General features: G+C 33.3%; 4 protein-coding genes across 4 annotated transcripts; 3 read left to right on the top strand and 1 right to left on the bottom strand.

The window, feature by feature from the left end:
- Positions 1–81: 81 nt before the first annotated feature.
- LOC138179496 (microtubule nucleation factor SSNA1) lies at positions 82–1,409 on the top strand. The gene is made up of 3 exons (XM_069112349.1): positions 82–324; positions 515–714; positions 865–1,409. Exons 1-3 carry the CDS (start codon positions 273–275, stop codon positions 964–966), a joined length of 354 nt encoding a protein of 117 aa, XP_068968450.1. The 5' UTR covers positions 82–272; the 3' UTR covers positions 967–1,409.
- A 675-nt stretch (positions 1,410–2,084) lies between these two features.
- Positions 2,085–4,047, bottom strand: brn (beta-1,3-galactosyltransferase brn). Its single transcript, XM_069112340.1, has 2 exons — positions 3,684–4,047; positions 2,085–3,602 (listed from the first exon to the last, which is right to left on the bottom strand). The coding sequence occupies exon 2, from the start codon at positions 3,563–3,565 to the stop codon at positions 2,180–2,182; it is 1,386 nt and encodes a 461-aa protein (XP_068968441.1). The 5' UTR covers positions 3,566–3,602; positions 3,684–4,047; the 3' UTR covers positions 2,085–2,179.
- A 798-nt stretch (positions 4,048–4,845) lies between these two features.
- On the top strand, positions 4,846–10,694 carry Cdc27 (cell division cycle protein 27). Its single transcript, XM_069112339.1, has 13 exons — positions 4,846–5,009; positions 5,539–5,614; positions 5,698–5,845; positions 5,913–6,293; positions 6,355–6,679; positions 6,767–6,955; positions 7,077–7,323; positions 7,452–7,632; positions 7,709–7,934; positions 8,059–8,186; positions 8,283–8,604; positions 8,677–8,824; positions 8,939–10,694. The coding sequence occupies exons 1-13, from the start codon at positions 4,986–4,988 to the stop codon at positions 9,064–9,066; spliced, it is 2,523 nt and encodes an 840-aa protein (XP_068968440.1). The 5' UTR covers positions 4,846–4,985; the 3' UTR covers positions 9,067–10,694.
- Positions 10,695–15,312: 4,618 nt separating this feature from the next.
- LOC138178812 (phosphotriesterase-related protein) lies at positions 15,313–21,404 on the top strand. The gene is made up of 7 exons (XM_069111078.1): positions 15,313–15,594; positions 15,955–16,114; positions 17,525–17,715; positions 19,607–19,759; positions 20,038–20,202; positions 20,430–20,650; positions 21,229–21,404. The coding sequence occupies exons 1-7, from the start codon at positions 15,564–15,566 to the stop codon at positions 21,358–21,360; spliced, it is 1,053 nt and encodes a 350-aa protein (XP_068967179.1). The 5' UTR covers positions 15,313–15,563; the 3' UTR covers positions 21,361–21,404.
- Positions 21,405–21,645: the final 241 nt, after the last annotated feature.

The following is a 21,645-nucleotide window of genomic DNA, read 5'->3' as shown; positions in this document are numbered from 1 at the left end:
TCTAAATAACTTTTTCAGTCTCAAAAATTAGTTGTTAAAAACAATATTATATACGATTTTTAAATTATAATCAATTATATTAACAATTGCGCATGCGTTGAAAGTGGTGTATTATAAACTCCGCGCCAAAAACTGAAACCTTCGTTTAGATCCGTATCTGTATGTTAATTGTATAAGCGTAAATTATTGGTGAATTTTTTAATAGAAAATAATTTTTTGTTGGGTGCTGTAGAAATATTGTAATTGTATTATTTGTGCATGGAGGGTTTGAAATGTCTCAACACGGTGCTGCTTTGCAAACTTATAATCAAGAACTTGTAAAGTGTAAATTTATATTTATTTATTTGTAATCAATGTAATTAATACCATATGTTTGCTTCATTATTATTTTATATTCAAATATGAACATAAAGTAGAAATGAATTTTAATATAATATTAAATGGTACATATAGGTTATAAGTTTGTGTATGTAAATATTGATATGTTACTTTATTAATTTTTTATTTTCTGTAGGTTTAGAAGAGATGAAATTGAGACGTACAGAGTTACAAGCGGAAATTGAATCTCAGGAAGAAGAAAAGAATCATTTGCAAAGAGAAATAGAAAAGTTGTCTTATAAATTAACACGCTTAAATGATAGTTTAACTAAAAAGATAGCAGTCAGAAATGAATATGATAGAACTATTACAGATACAGAAACAGCATATGTAAAGGTATATCTATTGTTTCTTATACTTTAGAACAAAAATTAGATTTAATAAAAACTTGTTATGTCACAGGTAACCATAAATAGTAACTATAATACATAGATACAAGTATATTTGTTATTATAGGAATTTATATAAGAGTTGTTACAATTACAGATTTTGGAAAGTTCACAACTTTTATTAAATATGATCAAGAGAGAAGCTACAAATTTAGACCAAACATTAGTTAAAGCTAACATGGACAAGCAACAGTGTTAATGATAAATGTAAAATAAAAATTAAACAAAATGGAGAACACTGTGTTTATAAATTTACAAAATATATTTATTGAACTTGTAACTATAAATAGAGACAAATCTACAGATATCAGTGCAACAAGTACAAAATTGTAAATATCTACAAAATTTATAACTTGTTCTTTAAAATCCTTATATTTATGTGATAGAATATTTTATTTTTTTATAATCTATAATCTATAATCTTATGTTGCAGTTGTATTTTCATTTTTTATGTAAGGGTGATAACAAATAATTTACTTTTGTTAATAAAGTTTGTGTGAGATAATAGTTGTGTAATAATATTACATATTAGTATTGTATTGTATTTCTTTATTGTATTGAAGCTTATGCCTATTACAATCTCTTTTGAATATTTGCACATTCAATACATTTTGTTTCTATCTCAATTTATTCCACTAAAGTAAATTTTAATTTACTACCTAAATATAGCTATATCTTAATTACTATATAGCTTACTATATATTTCCTAGTTCATTATTTTTTGTTATTTTGATTTATCTGCTAAGACGTTTGTACATATATTTTTATGCTATAATGCTGTATGCGAGCATATGTTCCCTTATTAATAATTCCCTGCTTTTGTGTCATATATAATAACTAGTATTAATTGTAACTAGTTATTCAAATATGAGTTATAAATTATGCGATATTTATATAAAAGCATTATATAAGTAATTATATTTACTATAATACCTTATTATATATATAAAAATTGATTATTATACTTATGTCTATTCTTATAAGACTATTTTTAAATATAGTTTATAATAAATTGATTATATGAAAGATATTTAGTCTATTATTAATTAATTCGTTAACCTTTCAGTAATTCATAATATGAGATGAAATTCCTATACATACATCATCAAATTAACCACAGTTTTAATTATGTATGCACACTTTATTGTATTCACCTTAATTTATTTATTATAGTTTGACTTCAAAAAATTGTTTTCAAGTATACATATTTTGAATTACTAACGCGGGTACATTATACAATAGTTAAATATATTTATTGTACAAAATAAATATATAACGTACTGATTTCCTTATTTAGAAATATGAGTGATATGGAACTACATGATATTTGATTTTATTTGCAAATGTTTAAAAAAATATATTCATGTTCAAATAAAACTCATATTAGAAATATTTTGGATGCAATTAAAAATTTAGGCATTACCAAGAGCTTTTTGTTCATTCCATACATTCAATAACTCATTTGGATTTCCATATCCATGAGAACTTATTACATATTTGTAATTAAATTTTGTATAATCCTTCTTATAAAAATGAAATTCCTCGCAATGAAAAGGTTCTATGTCTGCCTTTTTCGCAACTAAGCCTAAAAAAATATCATCAAATTTAAAATACTTAGTATAAAGGCTAGTATAATACATATCTAAAAGAGCTTCTCTAGACAGTATATATGCACCAGCTGTAACATATGGTGGCCATAAATGGTAAGGATATTCATTAAGTGAAATATACCATTTAGAAGACTTGTGACGATGAGGTGAAGATACAAATACAAATCCTGCAAATAATCTAACATCTTCTGGAAGTTCAAAATCAAAAATTTGTCTTTTTGTTCTATTTATTGTCAATTCATCTTTTATATGTTCTTCCTGGAGAGGTTTTAAATTTATGCTATTTTGTATATCATAATTATTTGCAGGAAGTGTATGTAATGTTTTATTATAAAAATCTTGCTTTAAGCTATGCATAAAAAGTGTTCTTTTTAATTTTTCATAAACAGACAAATTCTTTCTATCAAAAGTATGAACATTTTTTTGTGTAACTATATCATCACTTAACTCTTCCATTTTATCGCTATCTTTAATTTCTCTCTTTTTATGGGTGTCGATTTTCTTTGGCTCTTTTAAATAATCAGGATAGTTAGTTGGATTTCTTATAAATCTTAAAACATTTTTTACAGAAACATATATATCATCATCGACAAACATGTAAAATTTTGAGTTAGAACAATATTTTACTAGCCATTTAAAAGCCATCATGGTTTTGATAGTGTTATTATAATATGAATCTATAAAATCTGCTTGTATGATATCTTTATATTTTGCAGCCTCAATTCTCACTTTTGTTTGAAGTTCATCATCATATGGATGTACACCTAACATAAAGACTGTTCTTGAGGGTACATCAAAAAATCTTTTTTCATAACCCCAGGAATTTCTAATTGCTAATCGTCTTTCAAAATTTTCTATTGCAGATTTTACTATATAGACAACACGAAACATGTTGTATGCAGGGTCTACGCATTTTTGTTCATTATCAATTAAAAATGTATATTTATATTCATTTATGGGTTCAACAGTAGGTTTTCTATTATGTCGTAATGCATTCACAAATTCATGTACATCACCTTCGTATGGGTAAACAAAATTTGAATCATATGTAATTTCAAATAAATGTGTGAATGCTCCGAAATAATTAAGCAATATAATAAGACCAATACAAATACAAATATATGTTAACTTGGTCTTTGATGTTAAACGAAGGCTTGAGTGAAAACAGGTATGCAATAAACAATACATCTTTATAAAGTATATTTTTACATAATTGCTTCATTGCCTATAAAAAAGATATACATATATTTTCTCCTCATTCATCTTTATGTTATTATTTTATGTAAAAATGTAAGTAAGTACTTACATGATTGTTATGTATATGGATTTCAAGAATGTTTTTAAGGTATACTCCAACATGATAAATTTATTGATATCTTAATTATATCAATATTTTATTTTTTTATTTATTTTACTAAGGATAAAATTGCAAAATGCTATTTATTGTTTTGAACTAATGACTTATACTATAGATATACACATACAGGTGTAATTTGTAATGTTTTGAATACATCGATTTAGTTTTATATTAATATCAATTAAACGTTGGTGTCAATTGGTATCAATTAAACAAACATTTTTATATTCATTATTAATTATAATACATTTCGATATTTTAAACTTAGTGACTTATTGTATACTTTTTCGCTAGCAGTGAAGCTTTTGTCGGTAGGTAGACGTAGTTATATATATATATATACATACATACATACAGATAGAGTACGCGGTCACATGTTTCCATGTAAGTGGATGCAATATGAGAATAGAAAGAGAACGTTGCATAAAGGCCCATTCAGTCCTTATCTGATCAGGCATGACATTGTTGCCATTCGTTGATTGGTGCATAAACATAATATTCATAGATTGGTGTTATACTTCATATTTATTGTACGAATGTGCATGCTTTATTAGACAAGGATCCAAAGAGTCTCTATGAAACATTCTCTTTTTATTCCTATATGATTTTTTCAGCTCGCTCACGCATTCTATCCTTATATCTCTATACTCTATGGGTAGCTTTAGTATGTTACCAACAAAATGTAACAAATTATTTAAATTCTCGAAACTCGCGTTGTTATAACGTTAATAATAAAACACTAGAATAAAGTACATAAGATGTAATAAATATATTTACAACAAAGTTAAGCAATATTCTATGCTGATATAATCATTGATATGATTAATAACAATTTTATAATTATTTTTATCGTAAGAATTTGATATATATAAATACATATCGGATCATCGCGATAGAAATTTAGTTTTTCCCTACGTCTTTAAATTTTAAATGAAACATTAAATAAACGGTATGTTATTAACTTACAATTTATATTTGTAGAAAAAGTAATTTCTGTTGAAAGTATTTAACTCTTGAAGATAGCTTTAGTTCTTCTATAAATACACTGTTAATTCCTTATGGAATTGACATTCTTCTAATGTTGGTAAACCTTTGTTCTGAAGTTAGTTGTTCACTTCAAAAGAATCGGAGCAAAGATGGACTCCTAAGAAATTTTTATACACACCAGTCATTCGACTTTGGATTTTCTTCATTAAATTTTCTTGAAACGTTCGAGATTATTCTTATATGACCAAGTCTGCCGTGTGAACGATGATTGTACAGGAGCCAGTGCAGGTAAAGTTGATTAAGTTTGAGAAATAACTGGCAGTGACGTGCGATTTTCTATCTGGACGCATCATCCACACTTATTGATACTGACATGAGAAATTGAAAAACGTTTACACGCATGTTTGTTATTCAACAGAAAATTGATTTTCAATTCTGTGCGATATTTTATGATACTTCGTTACTTTCGCGATATTCTACCATTAATCAGGTTATCAAGATTCTAGTTTATTTGATATTGAATATATTCTTATGTGAGGGTGAACTTCTTTAGGGTTGTTTGCTTTTGCGAAATGGACGTAAACGGGAGGGGATATGACTATAAATAAGTACAAACCTTTATGACGTTTATGATTCTTTTGTATTTTGTACATAAACCAATAAATTTTTATGAGTGTTAGCATGTTACTTTGTGTATTAGAAGTTAACAACAAATATGATGTATGTACTTTTGTATTTGTAAAAATATGATTAAATGTTCTTGTCATTGTGTGTATTTGTGTGTTATGTCAATATATTCTAACATGTATGATTACAGGCGGCCATATGGCATTGTTTAAATCATTATGCTTATCCAGATGCAATATTTTTAGCAGAACGGTTGTGTGCAGAAGGCAAGATTTTTTAATTATAATTTTTATAACATTCAATTTATCTCTTGGCATCTTTTAATTACGATATTGTATTGTCATTTTAGTTGACTCAGAGGAAACTTTATTTCTTTTGGCAACATGTTATTATAGATCAGGGCGAGTTAGACAAGCTTATGCACTACTTTCCAAAAAAGCTCCAAATTCTGCACAATGCAGATTTCTTTTAGCCAAATGTTGTTATGATTTAGAGAAGTAAGTATTAAATTGTTCTGTTTTGTTATTTTAATGTATTTATATAATTTGATATTTTAATTACCAGATATGCAGAAGCAGAAGCTGTGATAATTGGGGGATATTATAAACAGCTAAAAAACCTGGAAGAAATAGCAACTCAATTTGGAGAACATGCATGCTTCTCGCTTCAGATTATAGCAAAGATTTATTATAAGATGATGCGTACAGCAAAGGGAAATGATGCGCATAAATTGGCTTTGAAGCTAAATCCATTTCTTTGGCATTCATTTGAGGAATTATGTAATGTTGGTGAAGTAGTAGATCCTACAAAAATTTTTCAGTTAGATAAATTAGATAATTTTGCAATGTGCCATGGTAGTACACCTACTCCCATTTATGCAACTGAATCTGATCTCATTGTACCTACAAATAATTCAAATGGTACACCTACAAATGGCACTACTGTGTAAGTATGCAATTTTTAAAGTATTTAAATAACTTTATATTATGTTATTTGTATTTTATAGTACCCCTGCACAAATCACAATGGCATCAACTATAATTAATGGGGTTGGACCTGGTATACGATTATATTCTCCAGTAGATGAAAGTCCACAAAGTTTACCTACACATTATAATAATTGTCCTTCAATATCACCAAGAGCTAAGCTTCCACGGTATCGTAGTATGTTCAATAATACAATGAGCCCCCTTACTCCAAGTTTTGGTATTCTACCATTGGAAAGCAATACACCTGAACCAACAGTTTTACCTTCACATACTACTCTTACAGAAGCTAATGATCAGAAAAGTCTAGCAAAACGTGTTAGCAGTTTAAGGGCTCATGTAGGGGTAAGATTTAAGTTGCACCCGTTGATTTATAAATGCATATATATGCCATAATATACTAAATTACATAGAAAATATTTTAACTTGCAGCAATTAATGTCAAGGAAGGAAACTCCTTTACAGCAAGGGAAACCAGTATTTTCTCAATCTGGAAATACGAGTAATAACGCTAATATTGTAACAGCTACACCTACTACTCCAACACCAGCTCCACCAACACTGCAAGGTACCAATGTTAGACGTTCCTCAAGGCTCTTCAGTCACAGCTATTCAGTGAAGGTAGATTTATTTGTTTTATTATAATTTTTCGTTCCTAATTGTGTGGTATTGTATGATATTGTAGGTACATTCAGTGTTATAGTATTATAACTATACTCAAAATAATTTTTTTCTTTATTAGGAAAATAATAAATCTCCAAATAGAAATAAATTTGCTACTCCAAAGTCTCCGTCTCGCAAAACAAAAGCTAGACTTTCAAAAACTAACTTAAATAAAGCTAACTTTAATGAATTAAACGAGAGAAATCGAAATGAAAAAGAAAAAACTGAAACGATTACATCAGAAAAAGCTGTAGCTAGTGTAAATGCATTAAACAATCAAGGTAGTACTAATGTCTGTGCAGTAACACTCCAGAAACAATGTGCTGGTATGTTATCAATATTATAATTTCGTTTTGGAAGAAATTATTTTTTCTCAACAGTTTATGTATTATGTATATATGTGTGTATATATATATATATAATATATATATATATATTTCTTTTTTTTCTTCAGAGGGTTTAATGTCATTGCTACAAGAATTAGGAGAGGCATATCAACATTTAAGTCAATTTAATTGTACCCAAGCTGTTGAAATATTAAGTGTTCTTCCAGCACGGCATTATAATACAGGATGGGTATTATCTATGTTAGCTCGTGCACATTTTGAAATGGTAGATTATAAGAAAGCTGCTAGGTTGGTGTCTACTAAACTGTAAAATTAAAAAGTTGAAATAGTTGATAAGAAATTCTAACTCACTATTTTTTGGTAGTTATTTTGCTGAAGTGAGGCAGTTGGAACCTCAAAGGACTGAACTTATGGAAATTTATAGTACAGTTTTGTGGCATTTGCATGCTGAAGTGCAACTGTCTACTCTAGCACAAGAACTTGTTTCCGAAGATCGTAATTCTCCAGCAGCTTGGTGTGCCACAGGAAATCTGTTTTCTGCACAAACTGAGCATGAAACGGCAATTAAATTCTTTCAAAGAGCTATTCAAGTACGTCATTTATTTGTACACTTTAATATTGACGGAGATTTTAATTTTCGTTTTACATTTTTTTATATAGTGATAAATTTGTCAGTTATACTTGAGATGCAAGTTTTATTTTTCAAATGTATAGGTAGATCCCAATTTCCCATATGCCTACACACTGCTTGGTCATGAGTATGTTCTTACAGAAGAATTGGATAAGGCAATTACTGCATTTCGTAATGCTATCAGACTTGATCCTAGGCATTATAATGCATGGTAAGTTTAATTGAAGAGATTGTTTAGGAAATTACAAGATATTTTATAACGAGATAATTGTATTATTTTATATATGTTGTTTTTCTTATTTTATAGGTTTGGATTAGGGACAATATTCTCTAAACAGGAACAATATAGTCTAGCAGAATTGCATTTTCAACGTGCTTTACAAATTAGTCCACAGAATTCGGCAATAATGTGTCACATTGGTGTTGTGCAACATGCACTGAAGAAAACTGATGAAGCTTTAAAGACTCTGAATACTGCAATCGCAAATGACCCTGATAATATGTTATGCAAATTTCATCGTGCAAGTATCAACTTCTCAATTGGTCGGCATGCGGAAGCACTTAGGGAATTTGAGGAATTAAAAAATATTGTACCCAAAGAATCTCTAGTCTATTATTCAATAGGGAAAGTAAGCATTGTAATGTCTTTTTTTGTCATTACATTTTATATTCTTTTACTTAAGTTGTTTTTTTTTCATTAGGTACATAAAAAGTTGGGTAATACCGATCTTGCACTAATGTACTTTAGTTGGGCGACGGACTTAGATCCAAAGGGTGTTAATAGTCAAATGAAAGAAGCTATATTAGGTCCAGGTCAAGGAGACGAAGAATCTCCAGCGACTCAATCAGGTAATTAGCATAATATTCAACGTATAAATTTTACATAAACGAAACTTTACTACGTAAAACTTATTGATATTGTTAACGTGTTATGGTATCATTTATATGCACATATACGTATAGACGAACAGCAGATGCAGAGTAATTCGATGGAACAAGAGATTGATACTAGTAGAGAAGCAAGTGCCGCGAGGCTCGCCGCAAATGTCTCAGTTGAAGCTCATGCCGATGATAGCGACGATAGTTTATGAAGATATCCTATTGTGTGCAAGATTGCTATAAAATGAAGCATTATTGCGCGTCACCATTTACTTTTGTATTGATCGATACGATCAATTTTTTAACTAATTTAGATCATTGTGGATCCATACTTTCGCGTGCACTCGTCAATTTCGTCTGAGCAGTGCTATTATTATCTTTAATATTTATATCGTTTCCGTAGACTTTTAATAGTGCTACGTCTTTTTGAGAAGCTAAAAAGTAAGCTAAAAGCTATTCTCTGGGTCGTTTATTTTTTATTACATTTGTCGGAAAGGAAAGAAAGTACTTTTGGATGATCGATAGTTTTTGAGAGAAAGTGTGAGTGTGTGTGAGTGAGTGAGTGTGTGAATGAGAGAGAAAGAGAGAAAAGAGGAAAGCATGAGCGAGCGAGCGAGCGAGAGAGAGAGAGAGAGAGAGAGAGGTTCAGCAATATCTATTTCATCGATCTTGTACATTACGCGTTTCACTGTATATTTTTTACGATTGCTTGTCTTACTTTTATATATATATATATGTTCGAGTGTTTAATGATTTTCATTAAGGATTGAGTACAGACTGTATTGCGTTGAAGTATGAGCGAGTGTAAACGTAAGCATGTCGTAAGTAGATAGGAAATATAATTAATTAACTGAGTAAATAAGTATGGAAAAGTGTAAATGTAAATTATTATTACTATATTATCACCATTAGTGCTACGAGTACTATTATTCATATAATTACCGTTGCTGATTTAGTGATCATGAAAACAAACAAACAACAAAAAGAATATTTTTGGCCATGTTAGTGGTCATTGGACGATCGTGCAATTCTCGTCGTGAAGTAATCACCGTTGGATTGATCTTGGAATTGGTTTCATCATGGATAGATTGTTTTATGCGCGATGTAATGCACTGTTGTGCAATGGGTAATAATAATTCTAGACAGAAAGACAGAACACGCATGCTATCTTTAATTTCTCATATTATAATTATGGTACTGTGAAAACTTTGAATGTTATATGAAGATTACCTTCCACTATCTATCTAATCTAAACATTACTTAGATTGACATTACATCAATGAGTTCTCTTGGTATAAATACGAAAATGGACACAGACAAAGTGATAGCACACTTGAAAAATATAAACTTATATTTCATATTACATAAGTTATAAATACAAAAGTATATAAATAACGTAGTTATAGATGTTTTTAATGATGTGCAGAGCCTCCATGGTTCTCAATTACTTCAGTCATTCTGATTGATAAGGATTTATACAAAACTTTAATTGTACATTGGGAAATATTTTCCAATTCTCTTTTATTGTAGGATTTTGAATCGTGCAAATCTTCGAATTGTCTACCTTCTGTGTAGTTAGCTGGTGATAGCAATCTGAAGAATGGAAATTTTCTTTTTTGAAAAATATTCTTGAATAACTTTTACCGTAAGCATAGCAGCATTATCTTGCTGGAACATATATTCTGGATTAGCAATTTATTCTGTATACTTGTCAATGTGACTTTTTATTAATTGCAGGTAACTCGTACAATTCATTTTTCCTTCTACAAAACTGATTTCCTCTTAACTCAATGCCAGGTCAGAAAATTTTTCTTAATAGTTCTTTTCGAATATCTCGATAATAGTACGAACATACGAGTGGATCATCCAAGTTGAACCGTTTCTCATCGATAAAGATAACTTTTCTTCAGTGTACATGTTTCTTCGCAGATGCCAGTCGTCCTTCCTTATGTTTCGTTGTTAACCGCCTGTATTTTTGTCCGATCTATAATCGTTCGTGGCACACGACAAACGTTTTGACCGTTAGTTTCCATCCTAGCTTCGAGGATGATTTCTCTTGTAGCAGTACAATAGTTTGTGATGCAGTACGGAGTATTGTCCTTGTCTCGCGTTAAGATAGTGCTGCTAGTCTTCCATTAGCATAGGTATCTTTTTACCATAGGCATTTTACATCTTTTAATAAATTATAAATGACTTCAATTGATTTCCATCGTTAAAATGAAAATCGTGAAAATATCGATTTTACATAGAACTCCATAATTGCCTGAAATCTCGCGAGATACCGAACAGAATGTAAATATACTTCAAGCACGCTACCATTTTGTCAGGTCTCCATTTTATATTTCTACCATTATACATATCACCGATCTAAGTTATGTTTACGTATTCGTTGAAGATAGTCTTCCAACAACGTTCAAAGTTTTTGCGCTACAATAATCTTAATACGAGATATTAGAGATGGCACGCGTGTACTATCTCTTAGTCTAAGAGCGTAGGTCTAAACGATTCTGAGGACCATAAGCGAGTCGGAAGTCTTTTTTCCCTACTCGCGAGTGTTCATCGAAATATCCTGAAAGTCTATGTCATGTATTTACCAATGACGGACCCAGTTATTGTTCTGAATGAAGTATACGTTATACGATCACGAACCTTTTGCTGTACAGTGGTTAACGATCACTTTTAATTCTGGTGTGCCTTAAACATATCCAATTTGTTTCTTCCTTGTGTCACACAAACTTCATATTATCTCGATTAAATGTTATATTGATTCTTATACTTCGATGAGCGTTGGAAACACGTGTTTCTAGCGATCACTTTGTTCGGAATAAGTTGGGTGATCTAATACGTAAACACATGTCATAGACTTTTCGGTGGTATTCAACTGTCGGAATATTATTTAATAGTATGCGACAAGGATCCCTTTATCACGATATGATACGCTGCACGACGGTATCTGGTGTTCATGTTCATAAGAAAATATATGTGCCGTATATTAGGCGCGTTAACGATGCGTTATTGTGTTACCAGATTCTACGTAAAGGTATGCATTCTAATGACGACAATGATTTCTGATATGTGCTGCATGAAAAATTGCACGAGAAGGTCGTAGCATTTTATATTGTATACATTCGAAGGAAAGAGAGATAACGAAAAAGGATAGACGAATTGCCGACTGAAATCTGTATATATATAATATATAAGCATAGATATATGTGATACGGCATCTCGTCCCATTAATTTTTTCAATTTAAGCACATCCCATATTTTTTTTTCTTCTTTTTTTTTCTTTTACAAATTACCGTTTATTCGTTTGTTGAATTTCCCTTGTAAATGTAGTTTAGTTAATGATTTATTAATATTCCCCGTGGACTGAAGACGACTGTATATTTCTCATTTTTCTGTTTTACTCTTAGATTTATAATTCTTGTACAAAGTTGAGAAACGATGAATTTTATAGCGTTCAGAAGCACTGTGAAAAAGACACGAAACTCGGGCTATTCCTTCTTTTTTTTTCTTGTTAGTTTGTAATGTATGTATTTCTTTTTCTCTTCTGCGTAAAGAGGCAGATGTAAAAAAATTACGTTGAGATTTGTAAGTATAATACAAAATTATTGCGCGCGTAATTCAACCAAAGAGAATTTCTACGACGAAGCTGACAAGCTCTTTAATTAAAGAAAATCATTCGACAATTTTATCGGCTTCGAATTCAGATACGCTTGATGATTTTGATTTTCATTACGATAATTCTCTTCTTCTTTCTTCTTCTTCCTTTAGTTTTATTTATTTATTCGTTTATCGTTCTTAAACGATTTTTTCCTCTCCATACCCGACGAAACGAAAGTAACACGACTGTCCGAGCGAATAATCGAAGCTTTCTTCCCTTTGACTTATCCTCGACTGTTGCCTACAACTCATCGATACGCTTTTTAGTTGTAAGGTACAGATAAGGGGGAGAAATAGAAAAAGAGAAAAGTAACAACGTCGTACAAACGGATTAACATTCTACGAAATTGTACAAATGGGCCGTTACGAAACGTTTCATTTCTTCGCCGTGTGTTTTTGCTTTGCCTATCCAAGTCTTGTAATGGCAGTTCGGCAGAGTCGAAAGTTGCAGTAATTTCGAGCAACTTTGTCGTGTTACTCGTTACGAAAGATGTATGTGCAAAATAAAGGCCTGCACTTTGTATAAAGCGTTACTTTCTTTCTAATCTCCGATATCGTAAAATGGGGGCTAATAATAATAAAGGGATACTTAGAATAAAAGTAACAAATAATTCATTTGTAACGACTCATAAGAAATTGTTAAACAAATATCATCTATTTTTATGTTTCTCAACAGAAAAAGGAAAGAAAATTGCATTTTTCTCTGCGAACACTATACTTTGAGAATTTTTTCATATTAGACGTGGCGATAAGTTTTCGACCAAACACGATAATATTAAATTAACTGAAAACGCCGAGGTTTTTACGAGACGTACAACGATATGGCATAAGGAGTTCGCCAATGAAGAAAACACGAATTTGCATAAATATCTGCGGTCTAATCGTACGATTCTCTGCGTCTCGAAAATTTCGGTAGTTTTAGTTCACTTGATGTTACTGCGTTTTATCGAAGAATTACTCAAGTACTCGCAATAGCTACGATCGACCAGTTTTGCAATAAAAATTGTTCAAAACCAAGGGTTCTGTTCGGAAAAGGAACGAAGTTATAAATATGTGTAAATTTATTTGCCGCCTTGTTCCTTTTCTCCGGGTTTTATCTGTGCAAATGATACGAGAAACAATTTGACAAACAAATATGAATTTTAATATTGAACGAGCGAACACTGTTATATACAGGGTGATTGGTAACTGGTGGTACAAGCGGAAAGGGGGTGATTCTACGCGAAAAAAGAAGTCGAAAATATAGAATAACAATTTTTCGTTCGAGGCTTTGTTTTCGAGAAAATCGACTTTGAATTTTCGCTCGGTACGCGTGCACTTTATCGAGTCTCGTTATAACGGATCTCACTGTAGATCGTTGTCTCGATGGAAAAATTTAAAATTTAAAAAAAAGATTTTTATTCCATATTTTCAACTTCTTTTTTTTTTTAATTTCTTTTTTAAATTTTTCCATCGAGACAACGATCTACAGTGAGATCCGTTATAACGAGACGCGATAAAGTGCGCGCGTACCGAGCGAAAATTCAAAGTAGATTTTCTCGAAAACAAAGCCTCGAACGAAAAATTGTTATTCCATATTTTCGACTTCTTTTTTCGCGCAGAATCACCCCCTTTCCGCTTGTACCACCAGTTACCAACCACCCTGTACAATTATGCGACATCGGTTGTATCATTTAACAGGAAATTTTTTATCAATTATTATTAGTAAAATTCCCTAAAATATCATTGCTCGTACGTAAAGAGCAAAGTCTGTCCGCTCGGAAACTTTCAAAATGTATTTATCTGTTACTATAAGTTAGACAAGGATACGAATCTTACGAGAATATCGATTGAATTTTTTCTTTTATAATGATATTAGCGAACGTTGTATGTGATGCGAGTGCAGAAATACTGGAAGTTACATTATTGTATAAAAATAACAATTCTGTCTTATAGAGATAATGTATATGTAAAAAAGTAAGTAATTAAAATAATTGAAACTAAAGTGGCAGTAGGAATTTGGAAAACGGTAGCTCTACCTAAACAATTAGTCAAATTGTTTATTATATTTTGAGATATAATTTATTAAAGTAATCCAAAGTATGTAACGAATATTATTAATGTAAATGTTTGGATAAAATGAATGATAATAATAAGAAATCTTGTAATTAATCCTCTTTATTTAGATTATAAGACGTTGAACGAACTTGCAAATAAATATTTTTAAGCTTTTAATTTCATTCAACGAAATGCCGAAAAATCCGATACGAACGAAATACGTTAATTACGTTCCATAACTATAAAATCATCCTAACACAGTGACGTAAGTCGATGGGTTGCGAATTTTTCTAAAACGATGCGTTTCGCGTTTATCATCCTAAACAATTTATTATATTTTTTATTTATTTTTATATAAAAAATAATTCCGAAAGTCGGAGCAAGTTTAAATTCTCGAAAACCTGACTTATGCCATTGTGACCTTTAATCTGACAAATATTTCCTCATTTGTTATTTTTGTCTCGGATAAAAAATGCTCGCGTCTGACCTCGTTACAGTAAAAAGGCTATCGTTTTATCACCTTTGAAATTTTTTCGTGCTTTCAAAGATCTCTAATTGTTACAGCGAATCTCTTTTGAAAGATAATCCTTCTCCTAGCGATCTAATTTAATCGAGATAAATTTATTTAATCTATCCGATTATTCGATAAACAAAGACTCGCCAAGATCTTGTCGAAGTGCGCGTGTCGAAGATCATATTTTTATTGCCTAACTTACCAGTGTTACAACGCATATAAATGCGTCAGTGCGTCAAAAACGTCAGTGCGTGACAAGTAGTGCAAGGCATTGCACGTTTCCTAGCGTTTCTGTTCGCAAAAAACTCAAGAACTTCAATGCAAACGGAAAAATAAGATTATTTAGATGCGCGATACTTTTGTTACGTTATACCGTACAAACACGAATTAATTATTTTTTCGCTTACTTTGTGTCTGCAGAAATTGCCTGGTGGTCTGTTTGTGATTTTTGAAAATCTGAATACGGAGGAAAACTGGTACATAATCGCGTAAAGCATGGCGCGTGCATCCAATTCTGTAGAAACTGGTAAAGTATACAACGTACTTGCCTTTATTTTCGGAGCTCTTTTAACGAATCGAATTAACGTTATTGGCGAAACTTAATACGCTACGAATTACAATATGATAATAATACGACTGATAATAATACGATAAGTTTGATAGTAAAAAGACTAAAATTTAAAAAAATGAATTATACGTATAGATTAGAAGCTATTTAATTATATCAGTTGACGCGAAATTGTAAAATCGTAGAAGATGATTATCTATAAGTCTATAAGTGGTATCTCGTAATTTTTACATTCTCGTTCACGGTACTCGTTTACATTTGTCGTTGAGTTATCGTGCGCGTTGCAATCGCGTTATTCAACTACGATTTCTTTTCAAGTTCTTGGGAAGAAAAATGCGAACCAGCTTGGAAGGACCCTTACGCACGAACATCTGTCGTTGAACTTCGCCACGTTTTACGTACAGCCGCCAGGTCACTTGAAACGGTTTCTCGATGGCAAGATCGAGCTTCGAAACGTCGGAATGTTGAAACAATATCCGTAAGTGCGATAAACGAAGCTCGACATTCAAACACCGGAAAGTTACATTTTTATTTAATTAAACAGTAATTTCTATCTAAGTTTTATTCATTCCCTTAATTTTTTTTTTTTTTTTTTTACGTGGAGAAATCCTCATGGACTCTCCGCTGTTCTAACAATCGCGGAACAGCAGAATAGTGTCGGACTCTTATCGACTAAAACTCCACGATGACCATCCTACGCGTACGACAGGAGTGCTCCAGGAACCTCTTATGAATTAACTTCTCTTGTTCGAGCCAGTCCTAACAATTTCTGACTATTGAATTTGGCGTTAAGGGGGTATTCTGGTCTAGAAATTTGAAAAAATCGAAATTCTTTTTCATATTTCCAAAGTTTAGACATTCAAGAATATGCCCTTAAAAGGATTTTTCAAAATTCCAATTATTTTATGAGTTACAGCCATTTTTGTGACGCAGTATCTGCTGCGGTCGGTAGACGCTGCCCGAGTACTTACGTCTCAAAACTTTAAACGCGTTTTTCTCGAAACTACTTTTTTCGAGTTAGCGTGCACGATATCTCAAGTTCTAACGAACAGATTTATTTAAAATTTGGTCTGAATATTCCTTATATACTCCTCTATCGTCCGGACCACGCTCAGCTCAAAATCTTTAATATTACTATTTTTTAAACGTTCGGAATTGTCAAAAAAACGTGCGAAATAAGAAATTTTTTTTCAAACGGCCGTCATTTTGTGAAAAAATGTTGTATTGACTTTTCCAAGGTTCAGACCATAGCGGCATCCATACTAATTAAGAATCCGTTCGCATTTTTTATTTCGGATGACCAGAAGGGTTGATATCATGCACGCCACGACACCCCATTTCTTTGGCAGCACCCACTTTGCCAGCTCATAACTCTTTAAATATTGAGTTTTCTTTTTCAGTGAATTTTTTACGTAATCTCGAAATATCGATAAACAAATGCTAAAAAGAAGGATAGCAGAAATATTTTTTGTTTCGCTTGTACAGAGCTTCAAAAATCGCCCGAAATTCATGTCTCTAGACCAGAATACCCCCTTAAGGGGGGCCATTGCCCCTAGCGCTATCGCTCCTTCTAGTCGTGGTCTGTTGGGACGGCGAGGGAGCGGCTCTAGATCGCCTGACTGCCATCCTCCTCCATCGTCTTATCCTACAAGACAGAGTTTTTCTTTCTCTCCCTTTCTGCTCGCTCCTTCGCGAGCGTAACTCGCTCGCAGAAGAGGCGGACGGCCTCGTATTCCCGTGACCCTCTCAACATCGCTTCTACAATCGCTGAGGGGGTCAAATTCAAATTCCCTTACCTACGTTCTACGAAAAGCAATAGATCGTAGCTATGGTATCGATTTAAACGAACATAGGCAACGATTACAACGATTTGCTTTTCTTTTCACAGTTACAGTAACCCGTATAATTTAATATACAACGACCAATGCACAGAGGACGCTATTCTGGAGGATGTAAGATTGTACGAAGAATTTGGCGGCGGTACTATCGTGGAGAATAGTAATTATGGCTTGCAACGCAACATTCCATTCATGAGGAAAGTCAGCCAAGCGACTGGAATTAACGTCATCGCCGGAACTGGTAACATATTTGTTGAGAATTGTGGATCTTTGGGGCCGAGATAATGTTATAGGAACACTAAATTTACACTAACGATTCATATTAAAATAGTAATATATTTATTTCATGGAAGATTCCTTATATATTCATCGATACACACTTGCACGCGTCTCAGCACTTTCTTCCATACCCGACTCTTACCGACTGTTAACCGACTGGCTAGTTTACAGTCATCTGTTTTTTTGGGACGCCATGCACACACACACACCTCCACACACCGACACTCATATACAAGTATCTCTACTACGCATTTAACCCAGTCCAGCACAGAAAATGATACATATCTCAACAATATTTTCGAAATTAATCGATGAATACCAGATTCGTCGGTGAAATATTCGGTCGAATACGAACGTCCGAGAGCACATTTTGATGTAACTTAAAAGATCATTCGAGACAAATTTCGCTATACGTACGTGAATAGCCACTTTGCCAAGATAGATGTACAGTAACTGGGAACAGCGATCGTATGCCGAGCTACCTTTCACTCGTTAACCAATTATCAAGTTTGTAAGTATGAAACCGGAATTTGCCTATAGATGGCCCTAGCTGATAATGTAGTTATCACTAAACTGCGTCATCGATGCCAAAAGTCTTTGTTGACATCTCACAAACATTTTCGACTCACAACAATACAAGTTTCATACAACAGCATAGTTTGTAATAGCGTTGAACATGTCAAATTTTGTGCCTGCAAACTACGATTTGCGGACAGCATTGATTTTCTGTTACCATTCGAAGAAAACTGCCGCAGAATCGCATGGAATGCTTGTCGAAGCTTACGGTGAGCATGCTCTTGGTAAATCACAGTGCTTCGAGTGGTTTAAAAAATTCAGAAGTGGCAATTTTGACATGAGGAACGAAGAACGTGGAAGACCACCGAAAAAGACCACCGAACTGTTAAAACCTGGCGAAACCGTTAATACCGAGCGCTACCGACGACAAATGATCGATTTGAATCGAGCTTTGCGTGAAAAACGACCAGAATATCACAAAAGGCAACGCAAAGTAATTTTGCTTCGTGATAATGCACCATCGCGTACAGCAAAACCGGTCAAGGAAACGATCGAAGCGTTCAGTTGGGAAATATTTTCGCACGCGGCTTACTCACCAGACTTGGCTCCGTCCGATTACTATTTATTTGCATCGATGGGACACGCACTTTCTGACCAGCACTTCACTTCTTACGAAAATGTACGAAAATGGCTCGATGACTGGTTTGCCTCAAAAGAGCGACAGTTTTTTTGCCGTGGCATCCACCAATTGCCAGACAGGTGGGAAAAATGTGCAGCTAGCGATGGGCAATACTTCGAATAAAATATTTTTAATCATTTTCATACGATAAACGTGTATTTTCTATACAAAAATTCCGGTTTCATATTTACATACCTGGTAGCTGTGTTTGACGAGTATACTCGTCGCCGCTTACTTGTTGCGACACGTTCTAAATACGCGCTTTTCGAAGAGATCGCAACAGCTAACTGGTTAACGCGTTACCGGTACGAATCGACAGGTGTTGGTCGAGGGTGGCGGTGATTTAGTTGGCTGCGTGTCAGCTGTTCCTTCGAATTTGGATTCGAACGATTACTACGCGTTGATTCGACATCAAAATCCAAACGTTGTTTCGGTCGAGCTAAAATTTGTATGCCACCCCGCGAGGTCCGGTAACGCGTGTCTCTGCTATTTACATTTTACGTTTTATTGTTGGACGTTCATGTACGTAAGTGGAGCAACTTTCTACGGTAGATGTAATGAGAGGGCAGCTAAAGTTCGGAAGAACTTTATTTCGAGCGGATCTCGTATTCGTTTTATTACAGTGTCGAATTTCTTTCCTATCTAATTTTGTTAAAAGGTTATTACGTTAGCGCAACTCAAACTAAGAAGGATCTGCTGAAAGAAGACATGTACGATGTAATGCTGAAAGAGATGACTATTGGTTGCGAGGAGTATCCTGATGTAAAAACAGGATTCATAGGAGAAGTTGGAAGCACTTGGCCAATTACGCGTACGTATCTTGAATGTTACTCCGAGAAATCCATAAAATCGTAGTTCAATTTTATACGATTAATTTTACACGATCTCTTTTATAATATTTGTAGCTTGCGAAAATACCTTTTATCGCGTGAAATTAATTTGCACACGAGATATTCCATAGGCATTCGTTTGTTTCTGGTCTTAAACGATCTCCGCGTTTCGAACAGCGTACCCCAAATCTTTTCGTACGAGCTTTTGTACGAGCGAAGTCGAATACTTCTGATTAATCGTACGAATCGTATTTCGTAGCTTTCGAGAAACGGGCTATCCAAGCAACCGGCGAGGTCCAGCAACAATTGAAGTGCCCTGTCAGCTTTCATCCTGGAAGAAATGCTGCGGCACCCTTGGAGATAATGAGAATTTACCAAGAAGCTGGCGGCGATGCGAAAAAGGCGATTCTCTCTCATCTCGATCGTACGTGTAATCATATGCTATTAAACGATACGCGTTGTTCGACGATAGATATCGTTACGTTAGGCCAAGGTGGACCGAGTCTCGTGGAATTAGCGAAATTCTAAATCGCGACAACGAGAAGTAACGAACTGTTTTATCGATATAAATCTTCATTTCGTGCATAACGCGGCACAATTAGCGATTGTTTTGTTCTTATTACCTGGTTAACACGATTCGTAAATCGACAGGAACTATACCGAGCCCGGAGGACCTTCTGCAGTTCGCCGATGACGCGAAATGTTACTGTCAGTTCGATCTTTTCGGATGCGAATGTTCCTTTTATCAGCTAAATCCATCGGTGGATATGATTTCCGACGCGCAACGGATCGATCGTGTGAAATATTTTCGAAATGACCAGAAGCTGGATCGTGTACTCTTGAGTCACGACATTCACACGAAACACAGATTGGTACGTACTTAGACATTGTACCGAATGAATCACGAGACTGCGAATGTTTGTACAATTTCGTGTTCTTACAAATGGAACTGAAGCTAAATATGATAATCGGTACGCTTTGGATATTTTATGTACCGTGTATTTTATATGCTGTACGCCCCGCTGCTTAGGCTGACCCCCTTGCGTTCGTGTAAGGAGGTTTGCCTGCGTGCAGGCACTTTTTGGCCGATTTTTAATCGTCAATAATTAAAAAACAAAACCGTAAACGCAATTTTTTTACTCTTGATTTTCATCTTATTTCGGCTTCAAGAATCATTCTTCAAATTTTCTGACACCTGCAACTGAACACTCCGTATATTCACGTAATAGAATCTCGAATTCCAATTTAAATCTTATCCGATCAATCGTTAAATGTCTTGTTATATATATATTTATGAATTATGTGCGTTCTGTAGATAGACGCACCTTTAAATTTCCAAACGATGCACAAACATCCGCGGTCTATTTATTACCGATATGATAGAACAAAAGAAATACGAAAAAAACCCATCTCGACTGTTCTAATGAAATTCTTTCATTTTTAAACGAAGATGAAGTTTGGTGGACACGGATTTTCGCATATTTTGAACAACGTCGTGCCAAAAATGACGCTGAAGGGTTTCACTTCCGAAGAAATCGACACGCTGACTATTCACAATCCAAGAACTTGGTTGACCTCTTGAAGCCTTCCAGCGAGAGGTATCACGAAATCGGAATTAAGGCGAAAGGATATATATTTCTAATAAGGATGTATATTTCTAAAAAATTCAAATAAACTTCATGTTGCACATACACGTTTGCGATAAGACCGATTTTTTATTAAAACGGTCAGAATTTACAAAACAGTTCAACGTTTAAACAGCTTGCATATCGGCGATTTCAATTTCCAGTATGAATCTGAAAATAGGTAGAGTTTTTCTGTATTAACAGCGCGATTTGTCAAGTAACGAAACGATACCCTATTTGAA

Source organism: Bombus flavifrons, chromosome 4 (assembly GCF_040668555.2).
Source record: "Bombus flavifrons isolate JBK064 chromosome 4, iyBomFlav1_principal, whole genome shotgun sequence".
Classification (NCBI taxonomy): Eukaryota; Metazoa; Arthropoda; class Insecta; order Hymenoptera; family Apidae; genus Bombus; species Bombus flavifrons.
This window is presented reverse-complemented; position numbering and strand designations above follow the sequence as displayed.